At 52.3% G+C, this 24,244-nt stretch overlaps 8 protein-coding genes across 8 annotated transcripts; 4 read left to right on the forward strand and 4 right to left on the reverse strand.

Annotated features, from left to right (window-relative positions):
- Positions 1-932: 932 nt before the first annotated feature.
- On the forward strand, positions 933-2,903 carry J4E82_002354 (uncharacterized protein; the record flags this gene model as incomplete). The annotated part of the gene is made up of 3 exons (XM_051728655.1): positions 933-936; positions 1,044-2,759; positions 2,812-2,903. 3 exons carry the CDS (start codon positions 933-935, stop codon positions 2,901-2,903), a joined length of 1,812 nt encoding a protein of 603 aa, XP_051591606.1.
- An 877-nt stretch (positions 2,904-3,780) lies between these two features.
- On the forward strand, positions 3,781-8,051 carry J4E82_002355 (uncharacterized protein; the record flags this gene model as incomplete). The annotated part of the gene is made up of 8 exons (XM_051728656.1): positions 3,781-5,365; positions 5,412-6,219; positions 6,272-7,092; positions 7,157-7,235; positions 7,287-7,338; positions 7,471-7,573; positions 7,623-7,854; positions 7,907-8,051. The coding sequence occupies 8 exons, from the start codon at positions 3,781-3,783 to the stop codon at positions 8,049-8,051; spliced, it is 3,825 nt and encodes a 1,274-aa protein (XP_051591607.1).
- Positions 8,052-8,622: 571 nt separating this feature from the next.
- Positions 8,623-11,511, forward strand: J4E82_002356 (uncharacterized protein; the record flags this gene model as incomplete). The annotated part of the gene is made up of 3 exons (XM_051728657.1): positions 8,623-8,775; positions 8,904-10,303; positions 10,356-11,511. 3 exons carry the CDS (start codon positions 8,623-8,625, stop codon positions 11,509-11,511), a joined length of 2,709 nt encoding a protein of 902 aa, XP_051591608.1.
- Positions 11,512-11,627: 116 nt separating this feature from the next.
- On the reverse strand, positions 11,628-12,617 carry J4E82_002357 (uncharacterized protein; the record flags this gene model as incomplete). The annotated part of the gene is made up of 1 exon (XM_051728658.1): positions 11,628-12,617. The coding sequence occupies one exon, from the start codon at positions 12,615-12,617 to the stop codon at positions 11,628-11,630; it is 990 nt and encodes a 329-aa protein (XP_051591609.1).
- A 154-nt stretch (positions 12,618-12,771) lies between these two features.
- On the reverse strand, positions 12,772-16,887 carry J4E82_002358 (uncharacterized protein; the record flags this gene model as incomplete). Its single annotated transcript, XM_051728659.1, has 10 exons — positions 12,772-13,597; positions 13,655-14,448; positions 14,499-14,521; positions 14,609-14,623; positions 14,692-14,713; positions 14,978-15,131; positions 15,204-15,468; positions 15,515-16,439; positions 16,486-16,777; positions 16,838-16,887. The coding sequence occupies 10 exons, from the start codon at positions 16,885-16,887 to the stop codon at positions 12,772-12,774; spliced, it is 3,366 nt and encodes a 1,121-aa protein (XP_051591610.1).
- A 433-nt stretch (positions 16,888-17,320) lies between these two features.
- Positions 17,321-18,175, forward strand: J4E82_002359 (uncharacterized protein; the record flags this gene model as incomplete). The annotated part of the gene is made up of 1 exon (XM_051728660.1): positions 17,321-18,175. The coding sequence occupies one exon, from the start codon at positions 17,321-17,323 to the stop codon at positions 18,173-18,175; it is 855 nt and encodes a 284-aa protein (XP_051591611.1).
- A 144-nt stretch (positions 18,176-18,319) lies between these two features.
- J4E82_002360 (uncharacterized protein) lies at positions 18,320-19,834 on the reverse strand (the record flags this gene model as incomplete). The annotated part of the gene is made up of 3 exons (XM_051728661.1): positions 18,320-19,545; positions 19,599-19,686; positions 19,736-19,834. The coding sequence occupies 3 exons, from the start codon at positions 19,832-19,834 to the stop codon at positions 18,320-18,322; spliced, it is 1,413 nt and encodes a 470-aa protein (XP_051591612.1).
- A 1,505-nt stretch (positions 19,835-21,339) lies between these two features.
- Positions 21,340-23,909, reverse strand: J4E82_002361 (uncharacterized protein; the record flags this gene model as incomplete). The annotated part of the gene is made up of 3 exons (XM_051728662.1): positions 21,340-21,887; positions 22,020-23,730; positions 23,901-23,909. 3 exons carry the CDS (start codon positions 23,907-23,909, stop codon positions 21,340-21,342), a joined length of 2,268 nt encoding a protein of 755 aa, XP_051591613.1.
- Positions 23,910-24,244: the final 335 nt, after the last annotated feature.

Here is a 24,244-nt window from a genome sequence, read left to right on the forward strand (position 1 = left end):
CAAGTGTTGTACGCTTACGGTGTACACGTAAATCACTCCTAAGACTGCAGCAGTAAGATCAGCGTAGCACACATGGTAGTAGGACACGGGGTGAAGCCTCCGACGCAGGCCATGCATTCATGAATGGAAAGCAAGGAAGGCTCAAGCCATCATCTGCTTCCCCGGATCAAGAATCGCAATGCCAGGCCTGCAGCTCGTTAATTGCCGACGACGACCAATTAAGCGTTTCGCAGTCTAGGCGCATCGTCATGCCCAGACCGCCTCTACGCCCCCCTCTTAGCCTAAGCCCCTAGCCAAGTACCTTGAGTGCATCTTGGTTCTATGTGACAAGGCTTGACTATCATGACGTGAAGCTTCGCATATCTCTGTTCTACGGAACAATCGACTGGTTTCCGAACGCAGTGATTTGTGTTTGCATGCGCGCGCTACTGAACACAGCCTTTGACAATCGCCATTAGCTTTGTTAGTCGCCCCCGTTCAACTGTGGCTGGAGCAGTCGACGCGTTTCTCATTCGTGCGAAGTGCACAACAGCCACATCTACTGACGAGTGCGTGCGCTGGCCTCCTGTTAACAGGTTTAATTACCTTGTGGCCCTTCTCCCTTTCTTCATTCATTTCACCGGTCCTTCTTTCACAAGCAATCCCATCGCCTACAATCTCCCGACCCCGAGTGCGAGCATTATCTCGCGTCTATCTCTCACCGGTTGCCTCAGGCACAACAACTTACGCGCTTGTTAGCCCAGACAGTTCTTCGCCCCCATTTCAACGGTTTCGGCCCCCAGCTACTTGTTCCGAAGCACAAGCACCTCGTTCCGAGTAACGACTACACACGCCGACCTGAAAGTCGCACTTGAGCGCGACTCTCGATTGGACTAAACCTCCACCCACCATTAAGTGGAAAAAGACGGCCCAGCTGCCGCGAAAGTAGATCAATGCGTAAGTGGATCCACATCTCCGAGGCATCGAGATCACGTAAAGTCTTAATCACCCAACAACTCGACATCTCCTGCCAAACATCAAACTCCCTCTAACGATGAACTTAGATACCGTACGAAGGCAGGCTCATCGCGTCGCATCGCAACATGGTGGGAATGGCGCAGCCAACTATAATCCGTTCGCCCGACAACGGTCGCGAGACATTAATCTAGATGAGGAGAACGCAGTATACAGAACGCGATCCGAAACACATGCTACTCCCGCTATCGAGGAGCAAAGACGGCTAGAAAGCAGGGAAGCCGGAAAGGAGTTTGGCATGCCCGACCACCACAACACCGAGCCCTCCGCATCTTCGCCAACATACGGCAGCGCATCTACGACTTTTCCAGAATCGACAACCGAGAAAGACTTGACTTCTCATTTGAACGGTACGCACAAGGCATCAGACGACAGCACAATCGTGCCTTCCAACCAAGAAAGCAATGTTGGTCCCACCCGACGAGCTAGGTTCAAGGGCATCTTCCGCAAAGACCATCAGGATGCTGAGAACGATGAGGCCGAGCATCCAGAGGCTGATGAACTTTCGTTGGAGGAACGTAAGAAGAAGGCGTTCAAGAGGAAGATTCCGGTTGGCGCACAGATCAAGTTCGTTCTCTTTGGTGCGTGGATCAACGTGCTCCTCGTCATGGTACCCGTCGGTTTCGCTGTCTATTATGCCAGGCTGAAGCCCGTCCCGGTTTTCATCATCAACTTCATCGCCATCATCCCGCTCGCGGCAATGCTGAGTAACGCGACCGAGGAGCTGGCCATTCGAGTTGGTGAGACTCTTGGTGGACTGTTGAACGCTACCTTTGGAAACGCCGTGGAATTGATTGTCTCCGTCCAAGCCCTACTCAAGAATGAGATCACCATCGTCAAGACCTCGCTTATTGGCAGCATGTTGTCGAATCTGCTGTTGGTTTTGGGCATGTCGTTCTTCCTTGGAGGAATCAACCGTCTGGAACAATTCTTCAACGTCACAGTCGCACAGACTGCAGCGTCGCTGCTTGCTCTTTGTATCGCATCGCTGATCATCCCAACTGTGTTCCACAACACCATTGCCGAGGATGACTCAGTCGCACAAAACGGTGCTGCAGATGCCGTCAGGAACCAGGAGTTGTCTCACGGAACAGCCGTTATCCTCCTCTTGGTCTACGCTTGCTACCTTGGATTCCAGTTGAAGACCCACGCCACCATGTACAATGAGCCCAGTCAAAAGGTTCCTAAGCGCAAGTCTGGCAAGAAGGAAGAGGGCGACGCATCGCGTGGTATCGCAGCCATTGGCGCTGGCACTGCTGCAGCTTCTGGAGGTGGTGTCAATATGAAGTCACTCTTCAAGAACCCCGACGGATCAGATGACGATGAGGAAGAAGAGGAGTTCGAAACACCATCGCTTTCCGTTATTGGCGCCCTCGTCACTCTCGCAATCTCCACTACTCTCGTTGCTTTCTGCTCCGAATTCATGGTCTCCAGTATCGATGGTCTCACCGCTACCGGTGGCGTATCTACAACATTCGTCGGTTTGATTCTGCTACCCATTGTCGGTAACGCTGCCGAGCACGCTACTGCGGTCACTGTCGCCATTAAGGACAAGATGGACCTCTCCATTGGTGTCGCTGTCGGCTCCAGTATGCAAATCGCTCTCCTCGTTTTCCCTCTTATTGTCATCTTGGGTTGGATTTTGGGCAAAGACTGCATGACCCTTTACTTCGACACCTTCCAAATCGCCACGCTGTTCGTCTCAGTATTGCTAGTCAACTACCTCATTCAGGACGGCAAGTCACGTAAGTTTTACAGCCGAACTCCTCACCCATTTAGCTTACTAACGGTACGCAGACTGGCTCGAAGGCATCTTGCTCATGGCAAGCTATATCATCATCGCGTTGGCAGCCTGGTTCTACCCCGACATTCAGGAGAACCAGTGCTAGAGCCATATCCACATTAGCTCTCACTTTTTCTCTTCTCTCTTTCATTCTTCGTGTACATATTTGTAGGGTCTCTGCAGAAAGAGGTGGTGTTTTGGGAGTCTAGGCTCATGGGAGTACATACTGCGACTGCTCTTTTTCCTTGAATTTGTTCGGATACCCAATTGTATATCAAGGGCTATAGAAGCACCTTATTCCAACACCAATACAAGCGATAATGTCTACTTTAGGTTCTTTAGTACAAAGTATATTTCGTGGTTGGACAAACGACCATATCGATGCTATGCGTGAATAACAAAAGCGATTGCTGTCAAGGACGCCATATGTCTGTTCAAGGTATAGCCCAGCACAACTCTTCGTTCCTCTGCGTGATCTTCATGCTAAAAGCTGATGCGCATTCTAGGTTGATTCGTTCGGGCCTTATATGTACACTGACCTACCCAAAAGCTGCGAGATCTCGACCCATTTTGCCGCCTACAATGCCCACTTCATCTACGAATCCAACTCAAACGACGGAGCCGGGAGTTTCTTAACATACCTTGTACGTTAGATGTGTTGGATTCCAGATTTGTCCCCTCTCACTCACCTTGCTTCAGTCTGCCAGACTCAGGTGCTTGTGCACGTAGCTTCAATCAAGCCTAGAATGCGCATTACTCTCTCACCACCAATCTGAATCTCCGACTCCCACTGCCCATCTCTCTCACCTGCCTTCTCCCCTCTTTCGTCAACGCTGCTACTGTCTATATAAATTTCACTTCCTGCTGCTCCTCCATCTTTCCTACACTACCGTCCTCTTGTCTCTTTGTCGTCCCTCAAGCCTGCCTCAACCTGTACTTGGCATCCAACTACTACGTCAATCTCATCTCAGCGCCAAGCCACCATGGCTCAGTCTGATGGTATCGACGTCGCAGTCGGCACTCAGACCCCGGTTCCAGGCACTGAGGGCCTCAACAACCCTGGCGTGGCGAGTGATGACTTTGAACATCAGCTTGACAGCGTGGAACAACAAGTTCAAGCAGTCTACAGCCACGAGTATCAAGAAGATGAAGACGAAGGCCTCGCTCATCGAGATCACAACGCCAATGGGGAGGCTATCGAAGAAGAGTTTCTTAATCATGATCAAGACACACCTGTTGCCTCAGTTGAGCAACAAGACGCCCCAGATATCCTCATGCACAACAGCTCTGAACAAGCACCACAAATCGATGACAACGACTCCACCTCATTATTCATCCCTGAGAAAGGCCACTCTCCGCTAAGGATCGGTCCCCGACAAACCTCCCTCGTGCCTATGAACCGTCCGTTACTCTCTGCCTCCCATCGCCAGAAGAAGCCTGGTATCTCAATCTACAACGCAATCAAAACCATGCAGAGAAAGAGGCAGGAACAAAAGCTTGTCGCCAGCAGACAGAGTTCGAAATATCATACCAACACCAACCTTGATAACGAGGCATACCTTGAGGCCGTCGTGCAAGGGCAATCCTCATCTATCGCAGCTCCGCCTGTCGATCCCGACGATGTTACAGACAAACAGGCAGCCATAGAATTCGAGAAGCAGAAGCGCTATTATGATGAGATCAAGAGGAAGACTGGCGGTCTTACATTCAAACAAGATGTTGAGTGGATGAAGATCAGAGGTGCTGAAACAGCTAGGAAGAGGAAGCGAGCTCGCGATATTGCGAAAGCACGAGAGGAAAATGAAGACGACCCAGAACTGTTCCCAGAATTCCACCTCCCAACGAACCACGAGCAAGAAGAGGATTCTGAGTACGGTTCCGACCTCGAGGATTCCGAACCCCGTAAGCGTCGCCGACCAATGCCGACGAAAGAAGGGAAGCAAATCACGATGCAGGAAGCTGAACTTCAGAGTATGCGAGTCGCTTTGGAGGCTGAAGGTGACCTACCGCGAAAGAAGAAGGGGAACGCGGTCGACGATACTGTGGAGGCCTTGACACCCACTGGTCCTGGAAAGGGATCCAAAGGAAAACCCACAGGAAAACCCATAAAGGCCAAGTCTGGCCCTAAGAGGCCCCCCAAGAGCCGTGTGAACAAGGCCGCAGGAAAGAAAGCTATAGGCCATGCAGTCAAACAAGCAGCTTCACTTCTCAATGCCAACGTCTTCCAGCAACAAGCTGGCGTAAATGCACCTGAACAGCCTACATTCAGATCGAGAAAAAAGGCAGATGCATTGAAAGAGCTCATCTCTAGCATACCCCTGGAGGATCAGAAGAAAGCAAGGGGCGACATGAATACCTTGCTGACCGCAACGAAAGACTTTGATGGCACGGGCAGTGTCAAGGCAGATGGCAAAGGCTTATGGAAAGTCAAAGGCATGAGCACCTCGCTCAAACCTTACCAGGTACTTGGTTCCGCCTTCATGCGTCGCCGAGAAAACGCGGCGGAAGAGCCAAGGGGCGGCTTAATGGCTGATCAAATGGGACTTGGCAAGACCCTCATGATGATAGGTATGTGTATCGAACAGACTCCATTGAACAGAACTGATTCTTACAGCGAATATGGTAAACGGTCGACCGACCAAGAACGACAAAGGCCCCAAGACGACTCTGCTTGTTGCAAGTCCTGCACTATTGACACAATGGAAGAGCGAAATCGAATTGCATACCGATGCATCGAAAGTCAGGATAAAGATCATGCGTTACGGCGCTGGTACACGCCTTGATTCGACCAATGCAAACGAGATCCTAGCAGGGCACGACATCATCCTCACTACATATACCGAGATCATGAAGTCGTACCCGAAGAACGAACCGCCCATCCAGTGCCAGACCGCCCAACAGAAGATAGATTGGTGGGAAGAAGTCTTCAGAACGCAGAGGGGTCCATTGCACCGCATGATGTTCTTGCGCGTCGTTCTTGACGAGGCTCAGGCTATCAAGAACCATATGTCGCGAACATCAATCGCCTGCCGGGCTCTTATGGCACATCATAAGTGGGCTCTCAGTGGCACTCCGATTCTGAACAGTTTGGTGGAGCTCTACCCCTACTTCAAGTTCCTTGATGTTCCGCATACTGGCAGCTTCAAGATCTTCAAGCACAACTACTGCGAGGGGAAGAGTGTGGAGAACACTGAGAGATTGCTCGTGCGGCTTTCGCAATTCATGATCCGGCGCACTCATGCGGACGAGATGTTTGGAGCTCCCATACTGAAACTCCCTCAAGCCGACCAGACGACGTATTGGTGTGAATTCAACTCTGTCGAGAGGAGAATTTACGATATCGTCCGCACGCGTTTCGCCAAGTGCATCAACATGTGGGCGCGGGAGGGTACCCTGGACAAGTCGTACAGCAACGCATTGGTGTGAGTACAAACAACTTTTGCCAGTTTGATCAATGTTGCTAATGTTCTGCAGGATGCTTCTTCGACTTCGTCAACTAACAGCTCACATTCTCATGCTCCAGTTTGTCGTCCGTGATCTGCTCGAGCGCGAAGACATCGAGGCCATCAGAGAGGTGGTCGACAAGGAGGCAGAAGATAGTAGCGAGCGCGGAGGGCATACGATCGCCGCTGTCCGTAAGCAGCTCGATAAAGTTGCGGCTGATCAGAGGAAGAGGACTGCCGCTATTGAAGTCAAGAAGGCTGCCACCAAAGCCAGAAAGACTGCCGCCAAAGCCGCCGCCAAAGCTAGACACGAGGAGTACGTATCAGACAATGACAACGACGACGACGAGCTCTTAGAAGAAGACGCCGATGAGGGCATTAACTGCGAGTCTCTAGAGGGCATTAATCCAGACTTCACCGCGGGTGGTGAGTTCGGCAAGGAGTTCAACTTTAAGCCCTTCTTAAACAGTCTTAAGACTGGAGAGAGCTGGGAAAAGACGAAACAGAAAGCTAAATGCAGCTGCTGTGGTAAACAACCACGACAGCCACAATTGACATCCTGTGGCCATCTGATATGCAGGGAACCTTGCTATGAAGAAATTCTTGTTGAGATGGCTGAGAACGACAACGTCGATGTATTTCCGCCGTGCAAAGCGTGTGGTAAGATCCCCACAGCCATTCACCCCTGCGAGGTCGACGACGATGGCATACCAGATGCACCAGCGCAAGGCACACGAGCCAACACCAAGAAGAAGCAGGATCAGATGCGCAACCGGCAGAAACGCGAAGATATTGCTGACGACTGGCTCGCTTTGGCTGGAGATGACGTTCTACCATCTGCAAAGACGATCGGTAAGTTGTGACTATACGAAACGTACATGGGAGACACACTAATTTGGTACCTCTACATGTGCAGCCGTCAAGAGTCAGATCATGAACTGGCTGAAAGAGAACCCTTACGTCAAGATCATTGTCTATACTCAGTTTCTGCCAATGTGAGTCGACTACCACATTTCCTCTTCGATAAAAATGCTAACAGACATGAGGATCCGCATCTTGGCACGCGTTTTCAGAGGAGAAAACTGGCAGACAGAGCAGGTAAGCACCGATCAGACGGCGACATGGACTTCCATGCCTTGTTTTGACGCTGAAATGATGCCTGAATACCTCCAGGCATAAATTTGGGCCCCAAATTGTTGCCGACTTTTGCTAACGTATCTACCTCACCAGTACTACGGCGGCATGAGTCTGGGCGCTCGTGATAAGGCTATTAGCTCATTCGCTGAAAATCCGGATTGCAAGATTATGCTAGCATCTCTTCGCTGCGGTGGTTGTAAGTATGGCAAATGTCTTCTGCAGCTCAGTTGCTAACTATATCACAGTGGGTCTCAACCTTACTATGGCTTCCAAGGTCATCATGATCGACCCTTGGTGGAACTCGGCCTCTGAACAGCAAGCTTTCTGCCGCGTCTTCCGTATTGGCCAGCGCGAGGAGACGTTTGTGAGCCGCCTCTGTGTCAAGAATACGGTCGATGAGCGCCTTATCGCGATGCAAGAGCGCAAGCAGAATGAGATTGCTTCGGTTATGGAGGACGATGGAAAGACGATGAAGAAGTAAGTGATTCTCCGCTCCAAATCTGTTCAAACATGGCTAATGGTGCTGCAGGATGGACACACGCTCGCTGATGCGACTATTTGGTAACCTGGAAGAGGATCCCGATGGCAAGCCGTTTATCATGGTCGATAACCCGGACCCACGCGGCGGCTTCCGGGCTGATCAAGACGATGAGGGTTATGCCGACGACTTCTAGGCTGCTAGGCGACGGGTTGGAAAGTTGCGATACGAGCCATGTCTGGGTGGAGCTGGGAGTTTGGGGCTTGATTTAGGGTGGGCTGGAGGAGTTTGGGGTTTTTTTAGGCTTGCTTCTGGTCGTGGGAATGCATTGGAGGCGTGCCAGGCTCCACCATGGGCGTTTGTTTTGAGGTAAATATCCTATCGAAGAGTGCAACCCGCCAACTTCGTCATTGCTTTATCGCGCCTGGCTGCAGTCATGGACGAACGCGTTCGTCGGCTAAGAGCAAGTCCCCAGATAAGGGCCGAATTGCACCAATAACACGGCAGGCGATAGCAAGGAAGCTCGACGACGCAAGACGGTCGCGCAGTCTCTCTTCACCAGCCCAAAGCGACAGCCGTTCTGATTCGATTGCGCCGGCTTCCCTGTCCTTGGCCAGCCATGTTGAGCGCGCGAGATAGAGGGCGGAAGCACGAGCGATTGACATGTCCAGCGGCCGCTGATTAATGTCGCGCTGCTCGAGGCCCGTCAGAGCGCGCCCCGCCATTCCCCCACATTTTGCTTCTCCGGCCAACCTCCAGGACCTGTTATGGAGAACAACAACACTGCGGAAGCGCAGCCAACTTCCGACGCGCCCGCCAAGAAGGGACGAAGGGGCAAGAGGGATGCGGGAAGCGACGACCCCAAGAAGAGGCGGTGCATCTCTTCCGCCTGTGTTCCGTGCAGGAAGCGCAAGTCCAAGGTATGTTTAGGTAACGGGAATTGGCCCTGATGCCCTTTCTCCGGTCTATACACGCATTCTCCGGATCATCGCCAGCGCCCTCGGAACCACGCGCCTGCCAGCAGTAGAGTCGCTAATCTGAGACATAGTGCGACGGAACCACTCCGGCTTGCTCAGCTTGTGCCGCCGTCTACAACACGCCATGCATCTACGACCCAAACTCGGACCACCGCCGCAAGGGCGTCTACAAGAAGGACATAGACAACCTCAAGACGCGTAACTCGACCCTCCAGACCCTCATCCAGGCCATCCTCAACTACCCAGAAGACGAAGTCGCCCACCTTGTACAGCAAATACGCACCTGCGAGAGCTTGGACTCGGTCGCCGAAGCTATCATTGCAAAGGAGAACGGCGAAGACGACGAGGATGAGCCCATCAGCCCAGTCACCACCCCCATCATGGCCCCGGCCAAGGGCACCTTCGAGAGCCAGCTGAGCGGAAAGATGGGCGAGCTGCGGCTCGAGGATGGATCGACGAGATACATTGGCGGCACATCACATCTCATATACCTGGGCAAAGGCAGCGAAGAGGCCGAGTCGCCAGACACATACTCCGAGGATCAGTACCCGGAAGCCCAGGATCCATTCTGCTCGTGGACCACCGTCACCTCGGACCCGGAGCTCGTACAGCACCTGATTAGCATGTACTTTTGCTGGCACTACAGCTTCTTCACCACCCTGTCCAAAAACCTCTTCCTACAAGAGTTTCAACTAGGCAAACCGCCGCTAGGGTCCGCAAGGAAGACACAATACTGTTCGCCGTTACTCGTCAACGCCATGCTAGCACTGGGCTGTCACTTCACATCCTGGCCTGCAGCCCGAGCTATCCGCGATGACTCTGCAACGGCGGGCGACCACTTCTTCAAAGAAGCCAAACGGCTGATCATGGAGGACGATCTGCACGAGGTGCCAGCTTTGACAACCGTGCAAGCTCTGGCGTTGATGTCTGTACGAGAAGCTGGTTGCGGGCGAGAAGCAAAGGGATGGGTCTACAGCGGCATGTCGTTCCGCATGGCATGCGACCTTGGCCTGAATCTCGGTATGCACAGCAAGGACACAATCGACGACAATGAAGAAGACGCGCGAAGGATCACCTTCTGGGGCTGCTTCCTGTTCGACAAGTGCTGGAGTAACTACATGGGACGATTACCACAACTGCCCAACACGATCCTTACAGTCCCCAAGTTCGAAGTCTTTCCTAGTGAAGATGCGGAAACGTGGAGCGCAGTCACAGACTCTGGTCTCAGTCAAGCACATTCTCAGCCCAGTCGGACTCGTGCGGTCGCGCTTCAGATCTCTAAGCTTTGTGAAATCTCCAGCGACCTAATGAACTCCTTCTATAACCCGACTGATATGGACAAGGTCAAAGGCAGGCAAGCGGAGCTGAAGAAGCTGAGCGAAATACATATGCGTCTAGAGACGTGGAAAAGAGAGTTGCCCAAAGAGTTGGAGCCCAAGGAAGGTGGTTTACCACACATGCTTGTCATGCAGTAAGTACGCCCTGCGCATTGTGCAACAGGGGTCGCACTAACATGGTTGCAGTATGTTCTTTCAATTGCTGTATATCCATCTTTTCCGACCGTTCCTCAAGTACAACCCGAACAACTCCCCATTGCCCGCAACTGTATCATCAAGGAAGCTATGTACACAAGCTGCTGCCATGATCTCAAAGTTACTTCGACTATATAAGCGATCGCATGGCTTGCGCCAGATATGCAACATCTGTGTATATATCGCACACTCGGCATGCACGATACACCTTTTGAATCTACCGGAGAAGAATGCGAAGCGCGATATCATACATGGCGTCAAGCATCTTGAGGAAATAGCTGAAGGCTGGCTCTGTGCTCGCCGGACCCTCGGCATTCTCAGCGTTCTGGCCAATCGTTGGAAAGTCGAGATGCCAGAAGAAGCTGCCACAGTACTGTCCCGGACCGATGCCAAATATGGTCCCTGGAACGAGATCAATACACCTAGAGCAAACCGCCGCGCATCCATTCAGACGAGCAACCATCATCCATCACCGGCGGACCAAGCGTCCCCAAGCCTGCAACCATATAGCATGAATATGACGAACATGGCCACACCCCAGTTCTTCAACCGAGTAACAGCAAACACCAACAGTTCCGTAAGCAATGATCCTTCTGCGCGCCCTTCCAGCACCCACTCTATACCTCCCTCCGACGCAAACGCCCTGGCTTACATGCGCAATCAGCACCAGATCAGCACACCACAAAACTCATCTTCCGCCCTCAATGCACCAACACCAGCGTCTACACAAGGCCGACGTTCCGTCGATGGCGGACAAACGACCGCTGGAAACTCTCCAAGCCAGCTCTTCGGCGGTGTGGACCAGTTACTACGAGAAGGCCAAGATTGGATCTACCGCGATCAGACACAGCTCGCGACTGACTTTGAGAACTGGAACCCACAAGGCATCGATGACATTGCGAACTGGTTTGCCAACACGACCAGCCCAGCAGGTCCGTTCCAGGCCAACACCAACGCGCCTGTCATGAGCAATGAGATGAGTGGAGGACCTGTGGGTGGAAACGCGGTGAATGGTTACACGAATGGAAACGCAAATGGAAATGGAAATGCCAATCCGACTCCAAGTTTAAACGGTTTTGGCGCAGCTGGTTTTAATGGTATGGGAATGCAGGGGTTTACTTATGACGAACAAAGCTGGTATCAATAGGGCAGAGATGGGAAAATATAGGCACCACTGTTGATAAACTACGGGTATGCAAGGCGTCTACAACGGCGTCGGAGTTTTTAGAAATGAACTAATGATACACTTTGTATGCCTCGAAATCAAAAATTAAAGAAATCCTTGACCTTGCGCCATGCTTTTCTCATCCCATGTCGATAAGGATGTCTTCGTTCCCATGCGGTTTGCTTGTTGGCCCTCTGCCGCAGCTGTCTATAGAAATGCATCATCTCCTCTTCTGGTGTCTCAAACGGCGGTGTTCTCGCGAAGAGAGGCTCAAGCTGCCTGTTTGCAATAGCCTCCTCGTCTCGCCCCGTGTCCTCGGGCGTCACCCTCCGTACAGAGATAAGCTGCGCTGTGCTCAACGACGGATCTTCGTCTTCACCGCTGTATGTGACCCGAGAGGAAATGGAGCCGTAGGATGGCTGTGGTGAGTAGGCGGGATGGCCTTCGCGTTCTCCTGGGTAACGTCGTGGACGCAAGTCTGTGGACTCGTCGAGGGGACTAAGACGGTGGGGTTGATACTCAGCGAGTGCGTCTCGGATTCTGACTGGGTTGGGGCGGGAGAAGTTGACGTGAGCAGCGTCCTGTCTAGTTGGAGTCGGAGGAAGTAGAGGGGTTATCGGACGCTCCTCATCAGAACTCGGACGTTCTCCAGCAGGACTTGGGCCCTCTACCAAAGGACTAAGCCTCGCTCTCTGGTTCTCCCTCCTATCAACGGGCACATCGTCTTCTGACACCACACTCCCCGGCTCATCCAAACTTAGCCTTGGTGGTTGTGATAGATTCCACCGCAAATTTGGCGCATTCCTTAGTGATGGTGTCCGCCTTCCTCTGGGTAGACTGAGGACTCTGTGTACTACGTTGTTTTCTTCAACAGTCTGTCGACTACGTGAAGTCGGTGATTCAGGTGCTGTGGTATATGATCCGTTTGAAAGTACTGAAGGCACGCTGCTGTTCGTGGGCGTCGACGGTGCTGCCAATGGAGAAGATGCTGAAGGAGCGGTGTCTGATACTCGAGAAGAGTCCGTTTTTCGTGGTGTGCCAATGGCTGAATCGTGGGACAGGCTTCCGTCTGCACTGAGTCGCTCCATGGCTGAGAATGTTAAAGCTTGTCACAATGAGTGTAAATGTCTTGTTTAACAAATGCGTGTGGATGTTATGTGCGAAAGACACCAATATTGGAACGATGAGAGCCCTTTTAAAAGATGGGCCTTTAGCTCTGTTGTTGTCAATCATCGCAACTACCTAAGATTGCACAGCTGTGCCTCCCTCCACATCTCGGACTGGTTCTTCTGGAAGCGCAACCATGGGCATGTTGCGATTTGGACTTCCTAAAGAATTCTGTACGCCGTCCATAGTCGCTGAGCCATGCCTTCCTCCGCCCTCTATCGACTGCTCAGACGTCAAGGCAGGTACTTCGGCGGATGTGATTCTGGCTTCTTCAACTTTCGCTCGTATACCATCAAGCGCTAATTCGTTGTTTTCGCAAGGATTGCCGCTATTCGATGGCGATGCTTGTCTATCCGAGGGAACATGGTTCGACGATGATCCATGGTTAGAGATTTCGATACTGTTGACTGGTTCCGTGTGGCAAACATGCGATTCGGTGTTCTGCTCTTTTGCAGGCGTGTTTCGCTCAGAAGGCTCTTCACTGTCTGTCTTGGGGGTGCCTCGCTTCTGCCGTGCTCGCGCTATTAGGTCGTCAAATTCGGTTTTGTGTGACTTCGCATACCCATTGCCGTCGAAATCCTTCTTCATTATTTTGCTCTCTTTAGTGCCCGCCTTCCCACCAAGTGTCTGCTCCCACTCATCCAACTCTCTCAAAAGCTGCTTCTTACTCTTCCTCACGCTCTCATCAGCGTCGCAATTCGAGTTGTAGATGTTCAGCCATTCGATGTGTCGCCTCTTCATCAAGTCTTTTGTACCCCAGGTAGGTATGCCAATTTCTTGTAACTTCTTGCGCAGCGCAGTCTCCTTCAACATAGCGTAGTTGAGCTGTGACAATCTCATAGGCGGAGGCGAGGGGTCCTTCTTCCGGATTTGGAAGGCAGGTGGAAAGGCGCTTTTAGTCCTAAAGTAAACCATGGTCAGTCGCATGATCTAGTAACGATGCGTTGTCTTTCAGTACCTTGACCGGGTACTGCGTCCCTGCGAAGCTTCAGGCCCGGTGCATACGTCCAGATGGTTGTAGACCAGCTCCGCCTTCATCGCTTTGTTGCACATTGGGCACCTAGCCATGCCGTCTGGCATGAAATCCTCATCGCCATCATCCTCGCTATCAGCGACGACCATTGGCGATTCACTCCTGTCGTTGTTGCGCTGGCTTCTCGTTCGTGTTTGTCGCGACCGTGTATGCCTGACGTTGTCCCCATCTTCCATATCCGTATCGTCTAGTTTCCTCTTCTTTTTACTAGCTGCTGCAGTCTCTCCTTCTTTGTCTGCACGCGCCAACTCCATAGCCTTTGGTCTCGCCTCCTGGAACCGCATCACCACTTCTCTGACGGCAATGTTGGGCGCCAGTTTGTCGCTGGAACATCCAGTCTTGCAGCTTGGACACTTCCCGTCCGCCGCAATGCATCTTCGTATACATATTGAACAGAAGGTATGACTGCACGACGTGATGACAGGGTTGTTGTAGAATTCCTTGCAGACTTCGCAGCGCAACGCAGCCTCGAGCGGTTCGAACGCGGGTAGGGAAGTCTTGATCCAATCGGTGGAGTCGGGGAGATCGAAGGAAGAGTCCATGGGTCTATCGCAGACAGGAATTACTTGGTATGACAGAGAGTTGACAGACGGGTCCTCTTGGGCTGGACTCCGACGCGCCGGCTTCGATCGCGTCACGTCGACCACGTGACCGCGCTTGGGTTCTGATCGCTTTGTCATCAGCGGAAGTGGGTCGCGATCGGGGAGTTGAGGAAAAGGCTAAAGTAGGTTAGTTCACTTTGCGCCGTTCAGACATTCATGAACTATACGTGGATTTTTGTACGGCTCGCAACTTGGAGGTCCAGTTTGAGCAAATGTTAGTGAGATTGGGTTGAGTGAATAAGGTTTCTGACGAACTGCCTTTGAGACATAGACTTACTTCGTACAAGCACCTCTTGAAGTAAGAGCATTTGTGCATACTCTCAGATACAAGGACAAAGATCGATGATGCATCAGCCTTACTTCCACTCTCGCTCTGCGCAGTCTAAATAGGGTGTACTAGTTACTAGTCTTTGTTGGTATGTGAACTGCTGCGCCCTAGCTAATGCATGCCATCTCTCGATTCGTCCCCCATACACAGCGGGAGCGATACATAAACGCCCAGCTATGCCAATTCCTCTTATGCTAGATTTCGTTTCTTCGTTACTGCAGGGCACAGCCACCCTATCCGATGGCAGAAACAAGCTCTTGTCATTCCAGGGCTAGATCGTTACCTTGTCATTGTGCCTTCCAACACACCTGTTCAGACCTTGAAAACGGTACTCTTGCTCTTGATCCCATCGAATACACATGTGTTGTCGACAGGAACATACTGTTCTGTAATGACCTTGATGATCTCCTGTGAAACGATTCCACCAGTCAAGGCACCGATGTTGTGTAATTCGGCGCCGCCTGCTCGCACACTGTGGTTCTGTTAGCCTACTGTTCCTTCGTATCATGCAGTAGGGGTGTCAAGTATAGCGTTGATAACTTACAGCTCCTGTGCATATTCTCCAACCTGCGACTTGATCGTGTCGAACTCTTCTTCCTCAATAGACGCATTTGCTTCTTTGATGAGATCGTTCGCAATCTTCAAGGCTATCCCTGTGAGCTTCTCTGAGTCTGTTTCGGGGTCGGTCTCGCCAGCAACGCGAGGTGCTCCTCCTGAGCCATCTTGATCGTGTGTCGCAACAAACTCATCCCAAGCTAGGAAAGCAATGTAAAGCGGGATCTGTGAGTCAGGGAATGTGAGCGTTTGGGCTATACAATGTTAGTTGGAACAATGCATGTTTGTCGACTTCATTACCGATTGACTTGGCACGATCACCCCACTTGATCTTTTCGCCTGCTTGTACGACGTGAAATGGCCGCCCGCGCACTAGTTTTATGTGTGCTGCGTTCTTACAGAATGTCTCAATGTCCTTCTCATCGATTTGCGTGCTCCGGTTAGCATTACGCTCCAGGAAGCGGACACTATCTACCACCTCTGCCAGATCCTTTCGTGCTTTTGCCTTGTACACATTCTGCAGCTGAATGTAGTCTGCTGAGCGCGCCTTCATATCGGGTACAGAACCAGGAACTGGGAGGACGTTGTATTTGGTATAGAATAGACCGATAGCGTTGGCAATGACCCAGAAACTTGGGGAGTCGTCGCGGATCAGAAGACACTCTGGCGCCGTGAAAATCTCTTTGACAGAACTGCTCGCTTGCGGTGGGTTCAGCGACTTGAGAACGGCCGCCACTGCTTCGTCAAAGTTCTCTTCGCCACCTTCTGGGTTGTTGGTGTGTGCGGCTTGCGCTACCGACGTTCTGAACTCGGTCTTCTCCTTGTATGTCTGGGGTACTTCGCCGCCGTGGTCTTTCTTCCAACGCTCAAGGAAATGCAGCAGTAGTGCTATCCATGGGACATGTCCGTGATCTTCTGGCTTCATGTTCTCCAAGTCGGCCGTCTTCTCTTCGGCGTACTGTACAAGCTCTGGCCATGGTCTCAATAGCCGGAGATCTGATGTGGTCTCGGGACTGGGATGTGTGTCTACGATGGGGAAGGCAGGAGGCAGGTGTACGGAGAAGTGGGCGTAGAAGCCGACCGAGTGGACGTAGAACAGCGGGAGAAGCGCGGCGCTTGCGTGGTCGGAGAGCTTAGCGAGGATCTCAGGACGGATAGGTGCAGTCGCGAGGACGAGGGTATACGGCCGTAGAGCGTCAGGTTTGGCAAGCCATGACTCTATGGGCTGCTTGGATCAGCGGGTGAGCGGCGGAGAGCATGCTTTGAGGTACCTCTGTGATGAAATGACCATCCACATCTGGGTTGAGTTCCTTAAGAAGATTGCACGTGTGTTCTGCGCGGTACCCTCCCAGGTGCTGGTCTTCTAGGAAGAAGTTGACGCCTAGATCCGCTTCGCTCACAACGGCGGAGTCCTGGATGGTGAAATTGCCGATGCAGGGAAGGACGAGGTTCTTGAGCGTCTCTACGCCAACAACGCCTGGGCCGGAGTTGATGAGCAGGATATGTGACTTCTCGAGTGCGATTTGGCCGGTAGCTCCCCAGAGGCGCAGTTGACGGTCATATCTGGTCTGGTTAGTCGGCAATCGCGCAGGAAGGAAGTGGATGGGACGTCAAGAGACTTACTTCTTTTCCTTGGCAGTCGGGCCCTGGACTGGAGGCGGAAGATGGTCCATTGTCGCGACCAGAGTGTGTTGAAAGTGGGAGGACGGTCGGTGTTTGTCCAAGACCAGTGAGAGCTCAAGCTGCCAGGCACCAAACGCGCTGCCAGCCCGCGCGCTAGCGTTGCATCCCTGTCGCGGGGTATCGGTGCTGGTGGGGCTCACATCGTCATTTTGGCCGATGCTCAATCATCTCGTCACGAGCAAATTGTTCCACCCGTGCCGTCTCGTCGCGATTCTCCGTAAGCATTAGATTATCCTGAGCACTGCAAAATAAGCTGCAATCCGGTTAATGCCGTTGAAGTTGAACCACGTCTGGGTGGCCAATATAAATCAGCAAGCGCGCGGCATCAGTCATCTCACGTCTCGACTGCCCCTCCGACCTCTGCCAAATTCTCGATTACACATACAGCCGTCTAAACCTCGTCTCCTTAGACACGCAACAAACATGACTGACACAACTGTCGAGGCCGCAAAGCGCGCTGCTGCTCACCAAGCAGTAGCGGATCACTTCGACCCTGCAGCCACCCACGTTGGAATTGGCTCTGGAACTACCATTGTATACGTCGTCGAAGCTATCAAGGAGCGCTCCACCAACCCAAACATCCTCTTCGTGCCCACGGGCTACCAATCGCGCCAACTCGTAGTCAACGCCGGCCTAACCGCCATCTCCTTCGACAGTCTCCCCGATCGCGTAATGCTCGATGTCGCTTTCGACGGCGCCGATGAGGTCGATTCGGAACTCAACTGCATAAAGGGAGGAGGTGCATGCCTGTTTCAGGAAAAGCTTGTCGCCGAGCGGGCCAAAAAGTTCGTGTGTGTCGCAGACTACAGGAAGAGACAAGATCGCCTTTTGACCAACTGGCCAACGATACCGATAGAGGTTGCGCCAATGTCTCAGCTCAAGGTCGCTGCTGCGCTTAGGATGCTTGGTTCAACGGGCCCCAAGCTAAGGACTACGCTACTCGAGAAGTCGGGACCCCTGAAAACGGACCAGGACTTTTACATTATCGATGCGCCCTTCCCCGCCCTGCTCACTTCTGCCGACGTTGCAGCTGGAAAGGGCAAGGGTGATGGAACAGACGGTACGTGGGAGGTCAACACGATTAGCAAGGCCATCAAGGGCCTGACTGGTGTATTGGAGGTTGGCATCTTTTCTGGTTTAAACGGCATCGATGCGCAGCGACTTCGCGAGCAGGATCAATTGACCAAGACCGTACGGGGTGGCCAGAAGCCTGTCGCCGTCTACTTTGGCATGGAGGACGGAAGCGTCAAGATGCGGACAATCGAGGGAGAGAAATAGATTTCAAGTGTGCAACAAGTAAACATGTATCATTCATAGCTGGAAAGCGAACCTCATCCCAAAACAGAGCTCGTGAGCTCGCGATCGCCGTCGCAGAAAGTAACCTTTTCTTCTTTTTTCCTTCCACCGTGCCCAAGTCACCATCTACCATGCAGTAGCAGTCACGTAGACCGTCGTGGTAACAACCTCAACATCCGTTACAGTAACGCACTTCCATCCCTGGGGGCATGACACTTCAGTTGGGGCAGGACCATTCGCGGACGATGGTCCGACGGTGATGGTAGAGACAGGGACCTTGGAAAGGGTGCTGGGCTTTGTGGGCGCCGGAGGAGCAGCCGAAGCCTCGACGATAGGAGGGCTCTCGTACTGGTCGTCGACTGTAGGCTTGGGCGCAGCAGATACAACCTTGTCAGCCACAGGCATAGGAGTAGCCTTTGCGGGTGTCTCCTTCTTCGCAGAGCTCGTCTTGGGCGCAGCATCCACGATACCACCGCCTGCAGTCGCCATGATCTTGCCAACATCGATGCTCTTCTTGACAGGAGTCAGAACCTTGCCCTTGTTAGGAGGGCCGTTGAAGTTCATAGCTGTGCATTGAGCGTTGATGTCCTTGCACTTGTCCTGCCAGATCTTGCAGCCTGCATTGCCAGTTGCAGGGCTGGTGTTGAAGCACACATCACTCTGGTCCCAGCACTCTTGGGCTGAGGCCCAGCAGCCCTTTTCTGTGTTGTACGACGAAACTTCTTTGCCGCACCAGTTTGCGTTCTCCATAATGCAGCCCTCAGGCTTCAACCCATCGGCTTGAGTGGTCGACGCTTTTTGCGTACCGCCAGCTGTGAGCTTGGCGACCTTGGGGCCAGGGACAACGTACTTGCTGCCGGGAGTGTTGTAGATGTCGAAGTCGGTAGACGGCTGACCATACTTTACGTAGCCAGGGATGGAGACAGTGCTCTCCGGGACAAGGTTTCCGCTGCTCTCGAGGAAGATCTGTGCGCACCCAGTGTAAAACTGAGGATCATTGTCATTTGCGGCGTGGAGAGCAAGGATCTCGGGGCGGGCAAGGTAGTCACCTCCCTCAAGGCCCTTGGGGAGGTTCACATTCAATAGACCATTGTTGTCAATGATCTCGTCGGTGCACCAGCGGTCAGTAGACGCGTCGTAACCATGGTCGAAGATCTTGAACCAGCCATCACCAGCAGCCTTGTCGGTGCTAGCATCTGCGACCTTCTTCAAGTAAACGGCACAGGGACCCTTGTGGCCGCGGTCAAGACGCTCCTTGGTAGGGTCATTGGGCCATGAACGGATCTCAAACGTAAGGAGGGCGCCATCCTTGACAGGCTGGACGCGGGAGACTCCCTTGGTACCACCGACATCTAAGAGTGATCATTAGCATCGCGTCTAAAACAGTCGTGTAAAGCAAACGTACTGCAGGCCATGTCGTCGCTATCGAGGCTGGCAATGGGACTGCTGGCTTTCGCAGCATTGGGGTTCATGCGGATGGCAACACCATCACCCTGGTTCCTCTTAGCATATACCATGTATGGAATGACTGGCAAAACAAACCTGAGGCACGCCGTCGACGAAGAAATCGGTGAAAACAGTGTGGGCAAGGGCAGCAGGGGCCGAGGCCAGAGCGGCGAGAAGCATAGATTGAGTCTTCATTGTGGCTGGTGTTCGATTGCGGTTGGCAGTAAAAGAGTTGCGGTTGTATCTTTTGGTAGGATATCTGTGATAGTATGACACACGAACGAGGACGGTTGGTCACTAGGACTCAATGTGCAGAAGAATGAATGAATAGGCCGGCTAGCGACACTGAATGAATGGAATGAGCAGCAAAGCGCCCTGGAAGGAGGGACGGAAAGTTGGGTTTTGAAGAGAATATCCTTGTGTGGTCAAAGGTGAAGAAGAAAGGTCAGTTCGAGCGCGGCGGCTCGTAGCTTTTGATTCAGACGAGCTCCGCCTAGACCAGTGGTGCACATCCCCCGTATCATCATCACACCTGACTCCTGCAGACATCGATATCCCTGGGTTGTGCATCCGCTTTGCCGCCGCTACGGATTTCCTTCCTTGCAACAGATCGCAGGGCGTTCGAGCCCGCTGTTCTGTTTCCTAGCAGTAACGCTGGGTTCCGAAGACGCAGTCAGCCTCAGGCACTATCGGCCAATCAACGCACAGGTGAGGTTGTACCGCTGAAACATGAAACACAACCAGACTATTTTAGCGAGCATCTAGTCGGAATTTTGGCAAGCTTACCCGCTAGAAGGCGCTCTCTCAGACGACACTAACTCAGGTACCGCGCCTTCATTAAACAATTTTTGCGCCGTCGCGGGTCGATCTCGTCATCGGCCATGTGCAGATGAAGACGCAGTAGAACGTTAGAAGCGGGGTTATCGATACAGACTACCGTTACCAGGAGCGAGCCCGACCACTCCTTTCCTAAGCGCTACGCATCGTCGAACATGGTGAGTTCTGTGAACTTTGGTTCAGGAGGCAGCTTGTGACGTTGGCGGATTAGGCTGACAGTCATTTCGCGAACCATCCACATTGCAAATCTCGGCCTGGTGCCAAGAGTACCCGCCGCTTCTCCTGGGGTTACATAGGATGCCAAATTGCGGCGAGGTTCTACCCGTAGAGCGTTGGCACGGCAAAACACAATTTGGTTGTTAGATGCAAACTATGAAAACAGACGTTTCATGTTCTCGTCAGGCATGAGGGCGTGCAGTCGTGAAGATATGTGTCTTTTCTTCTCGGAATTGTGCGCATATGGGTTCCTGCAGCTAGCTGCCCGTGAAATTATGGGTTGTGCCACTGAGCTGCCCCAATAGCTGCCATCACTTCCCAAGTCTCGCAGGACTACCCTGGGGCTGGGAACCAACCTTGTTGTTGGTTCCCAGAAAGGAAAACAAAACAACACATTAGAGCTGTCCGGGTAGCCCTGGCACATCACGACCTCGAACGTTGGCAGGCCCCAACCTCTCCTTTTAAAAACGCATTGGCCATACCCGACTGCCAAGGTGAAAAGATGTAGTGGAGGAAGCTCTCGCGGAAAACACCGGGCTGGTGCTTATGCTGCAGTATCAAGCAGCAGAGTTATGAGCGTGTTGTTGACGGCTACAATCCCCAAATTGTCCGATATCCGGTACTGGAAAGAAGACAACCACCGCAACTCAACCGTACGATGGCCTTTTGAGAAGCGGCGACACATGGGGAACCTGTGCATACACATCCATACTCTCGTGCTGAACGTCTTGCGTTGACCCTGGAGGGGCCGCCTTTGCCTCCGCTCTCTCCATAATACCCTTGATGATGTTCCTGAAGTCGGTCGTGTCTCGGAAGCTCTGTGCCAAGTCTTGTGTTACCGCGTTGAACCTTCGTGTAGCCCACTTTACATCCGAGACCTTGATCCCATAAACATGACGGAATGGAAGCTTGCTGAAGCAGATTTCAACACCTTCAGAGAATACCACACCTTGACGCTGCTGATTGAGGCAGCATACAATTGAAGGCTCATATCCGTGTTCAGCGTGCTCGATCCCAATCTCGCGGAGGCCTTGTTTCACAGCTTCTATCAACCATCGATTGCCTCTTTTGGTCAGAAAGTGTAGTTTTTTGGAGTCTCCTAGTGTGTTGGTTGGTAGTTCACGCTCAGACAAGGGCCTGCCAATGTAATTTGCCAGTCGTACAGTGTTCATATAGCGGTCCAATTGAACAGCGTCTGTAGGACAGAAAAGAGGATCCCAGGGCAGTGGCCATGTGCTCAGTGAAACCAGAGGTCCCAAGAGAAACCTTTCTGAAATCGTGAGAGCGTACTTTGGCCGAGGCCCTATAGTAAATGACGGACGCCTACTTGGATGCGGTGACATTGCACCATATCTACCAGATCCCGCCGTCTCGTAAATATTGTTCTTGACTGACATCATCAGATTGCTCTTTTCAACAACGTTTGTAGATGCGAAGATATTGGTTGGGTCCATATTGAGCTTGAGAGAATCCTCAATCCTCTTAAACACCCATAGCCAGTGGTCGACAAGTCTTATTTCGGCAGCCACCCGTTGAGTACGGTCGGGTGCTACACCGAAGCGGCCAAGAGACCCTTCATAAGCCACACTGTACGCGAGAGCGGCGTTCGTATGCTCCTGGGTGTGCAGACATACGTCGCCTAGCCACCGCGCGGCAGCTATATCACCATCGTCCAGATTCTGGCGATTGAGGTAAATTCCATTAAACACACTTTCGAACAAGCGTTTTGCTTTGGTGAACTTCCCGGTATAAGAAGCGCAGACTCCAAGTAAATGCCTGAGAATGCGTCGATCAGGCTGAACTCCAGACACGCATGTATGTCCACGTTCGACTGCCGTAAGTTGGTCTTCGAGGAGCCTCTCTGCCGTGATGAAGTCATTCTGAGCCCATGCAGCCACTATCCGGTGTGCCGTCCATTCAAGATCTATTGTGATCGTTGTGTCTTTCTCATAATACGATGGAGGTGCAACGGATGGTTCTGTTATATTCGTAACCGAAGGCAGAGGTGGAGGGGGACTGGTCGGATGCACAGGCGCTATTATGGGGGGATTGTACGCCGGTACAACAGGAATCGGGGCGCTTAGAGATGGGACTGGGATGCGTTTCATCACGGAATCTGCGGGAGTAGCAGGCAAAGACGATGGTCGTGGCTCTGCATACAGCGATGAGGCTTCCGATCCAGAGCGCCGCGAGGGTGTTTGCAAGGAGGTGCTAGAATACGCCAGGGGGGTGGCTGAAGGAGCCAGGTATACGGACTCTTTTTGTGTTATCAGTGGACTTGATACAGGAGTGTGCTCTATAGATGCAGCTGGTGAGCCTCGGTCCGAAGGTGTGATCATCGTTGGTACGTCGAAACTATGCAATCGTTGTTCAAATCCGAATTCAGGAAGAGCTGTCCCAAGATCTTGCTGCATAGTTTCAAAGGAGTCGTCACCTGGCCGCTCTTCCAAGAGCCTCCCTTCGTTGACAGCCTTGACAAGCCAGTCTACAATGAGATCTCGGTAGCTCACAGCCTGCTGTTGAGAGACTCCCACATCTTCAAGATCGCGGAGAATCTGACTCCACGATTCCTCGTCATCCTTGTCATTATCCAGGATACCCGCAGACGTGAGCCTCCCGATGGAAGCAATGCTTTCTTCGCGGTAACCGCCTTTGTAGTCCTTCTCCAACCTCTCCAGGGCTTCCAATATAAGAACCTGGCTGTCGTGTATCAAGGTCGTATAAAAGCTGTTAAGCATCGACACGCTCGCGATGAGACGCTCTCGTAGGTTTCGTGTGATTTCTGGATCGTACTTGAGGCGGTCCCATGCGCGCTTGCTCTTCGTGTCGAGCCCGTTGTAACGCAAGACAAGCTTATCTAGCTCTTCGAGTACTTCGATACATGGCTCGTATGCATTGATAAGCTGCTGTTGCTTGTTCTCGGGTATCTTGTCATACTTGTCTTGTATGTCCTCGAGTAGGTTCGATAGCGCTCGGGCTTGCGACGTAAGAGCTTTGTATTCGCCCGAGCAGTCGCGACCTGTCTTGAGTTTAGCTTGCTGGGAGCTACGGTGTGGGGCAACACGGACAGTTCTTGTAGACTCTACCAGCTATCTCGCATAGCTTGAGAATATCTCCAATACTGATACCGAAACTCATCCTCTTGGCCAGTGGAGTGATTGGGCTCCCAAACCGTTACGGCGCATCCCAAAGTCAGTAGCCATTCCACGTATCGCATGACGGATATGTACGGCTGGAAGCTTGGTCATGTGTTCGGAAGGGATTACTGAATTGGAAGTTGGGGGCGGGAAGGAGCTCAATTCGCCCAGAACATTGTGATAGCCCCTGCAGATAGATAAGTCGCGGAAACAACACAATGTGCACGGCTTTATTTCTTCCTTGTTTGTGTTGCTCCGTTCAGCCACTTGTATATAGTTGTGATATTGCATTGCATGCCTCAGATGCTAAATGATGGGTCCGGGGGATGCTGACGTCACATGACCTTGCGACTCGCGATGGACCTCGGACGGCGTGCTAGAGCGAATGAGGCTTAGTTCAAACGTTCCCCAACAT

The sequence above is a fragment of the Alternaria postmessia genome, assembly GCF_024291825.1.
Source record: "Alternaria postmessia strain BMP 2775 chromosome Unknown scaffold_9, whole genome shotgun sequence".
Taxonomy (NCBI): domain Eukaryota; kingdom Fungi; phylum Ascomycota; class Dothideomycetes; order Pleosporales; family Pleosporaceae; genus Alternaria; species Alternaria postmessia.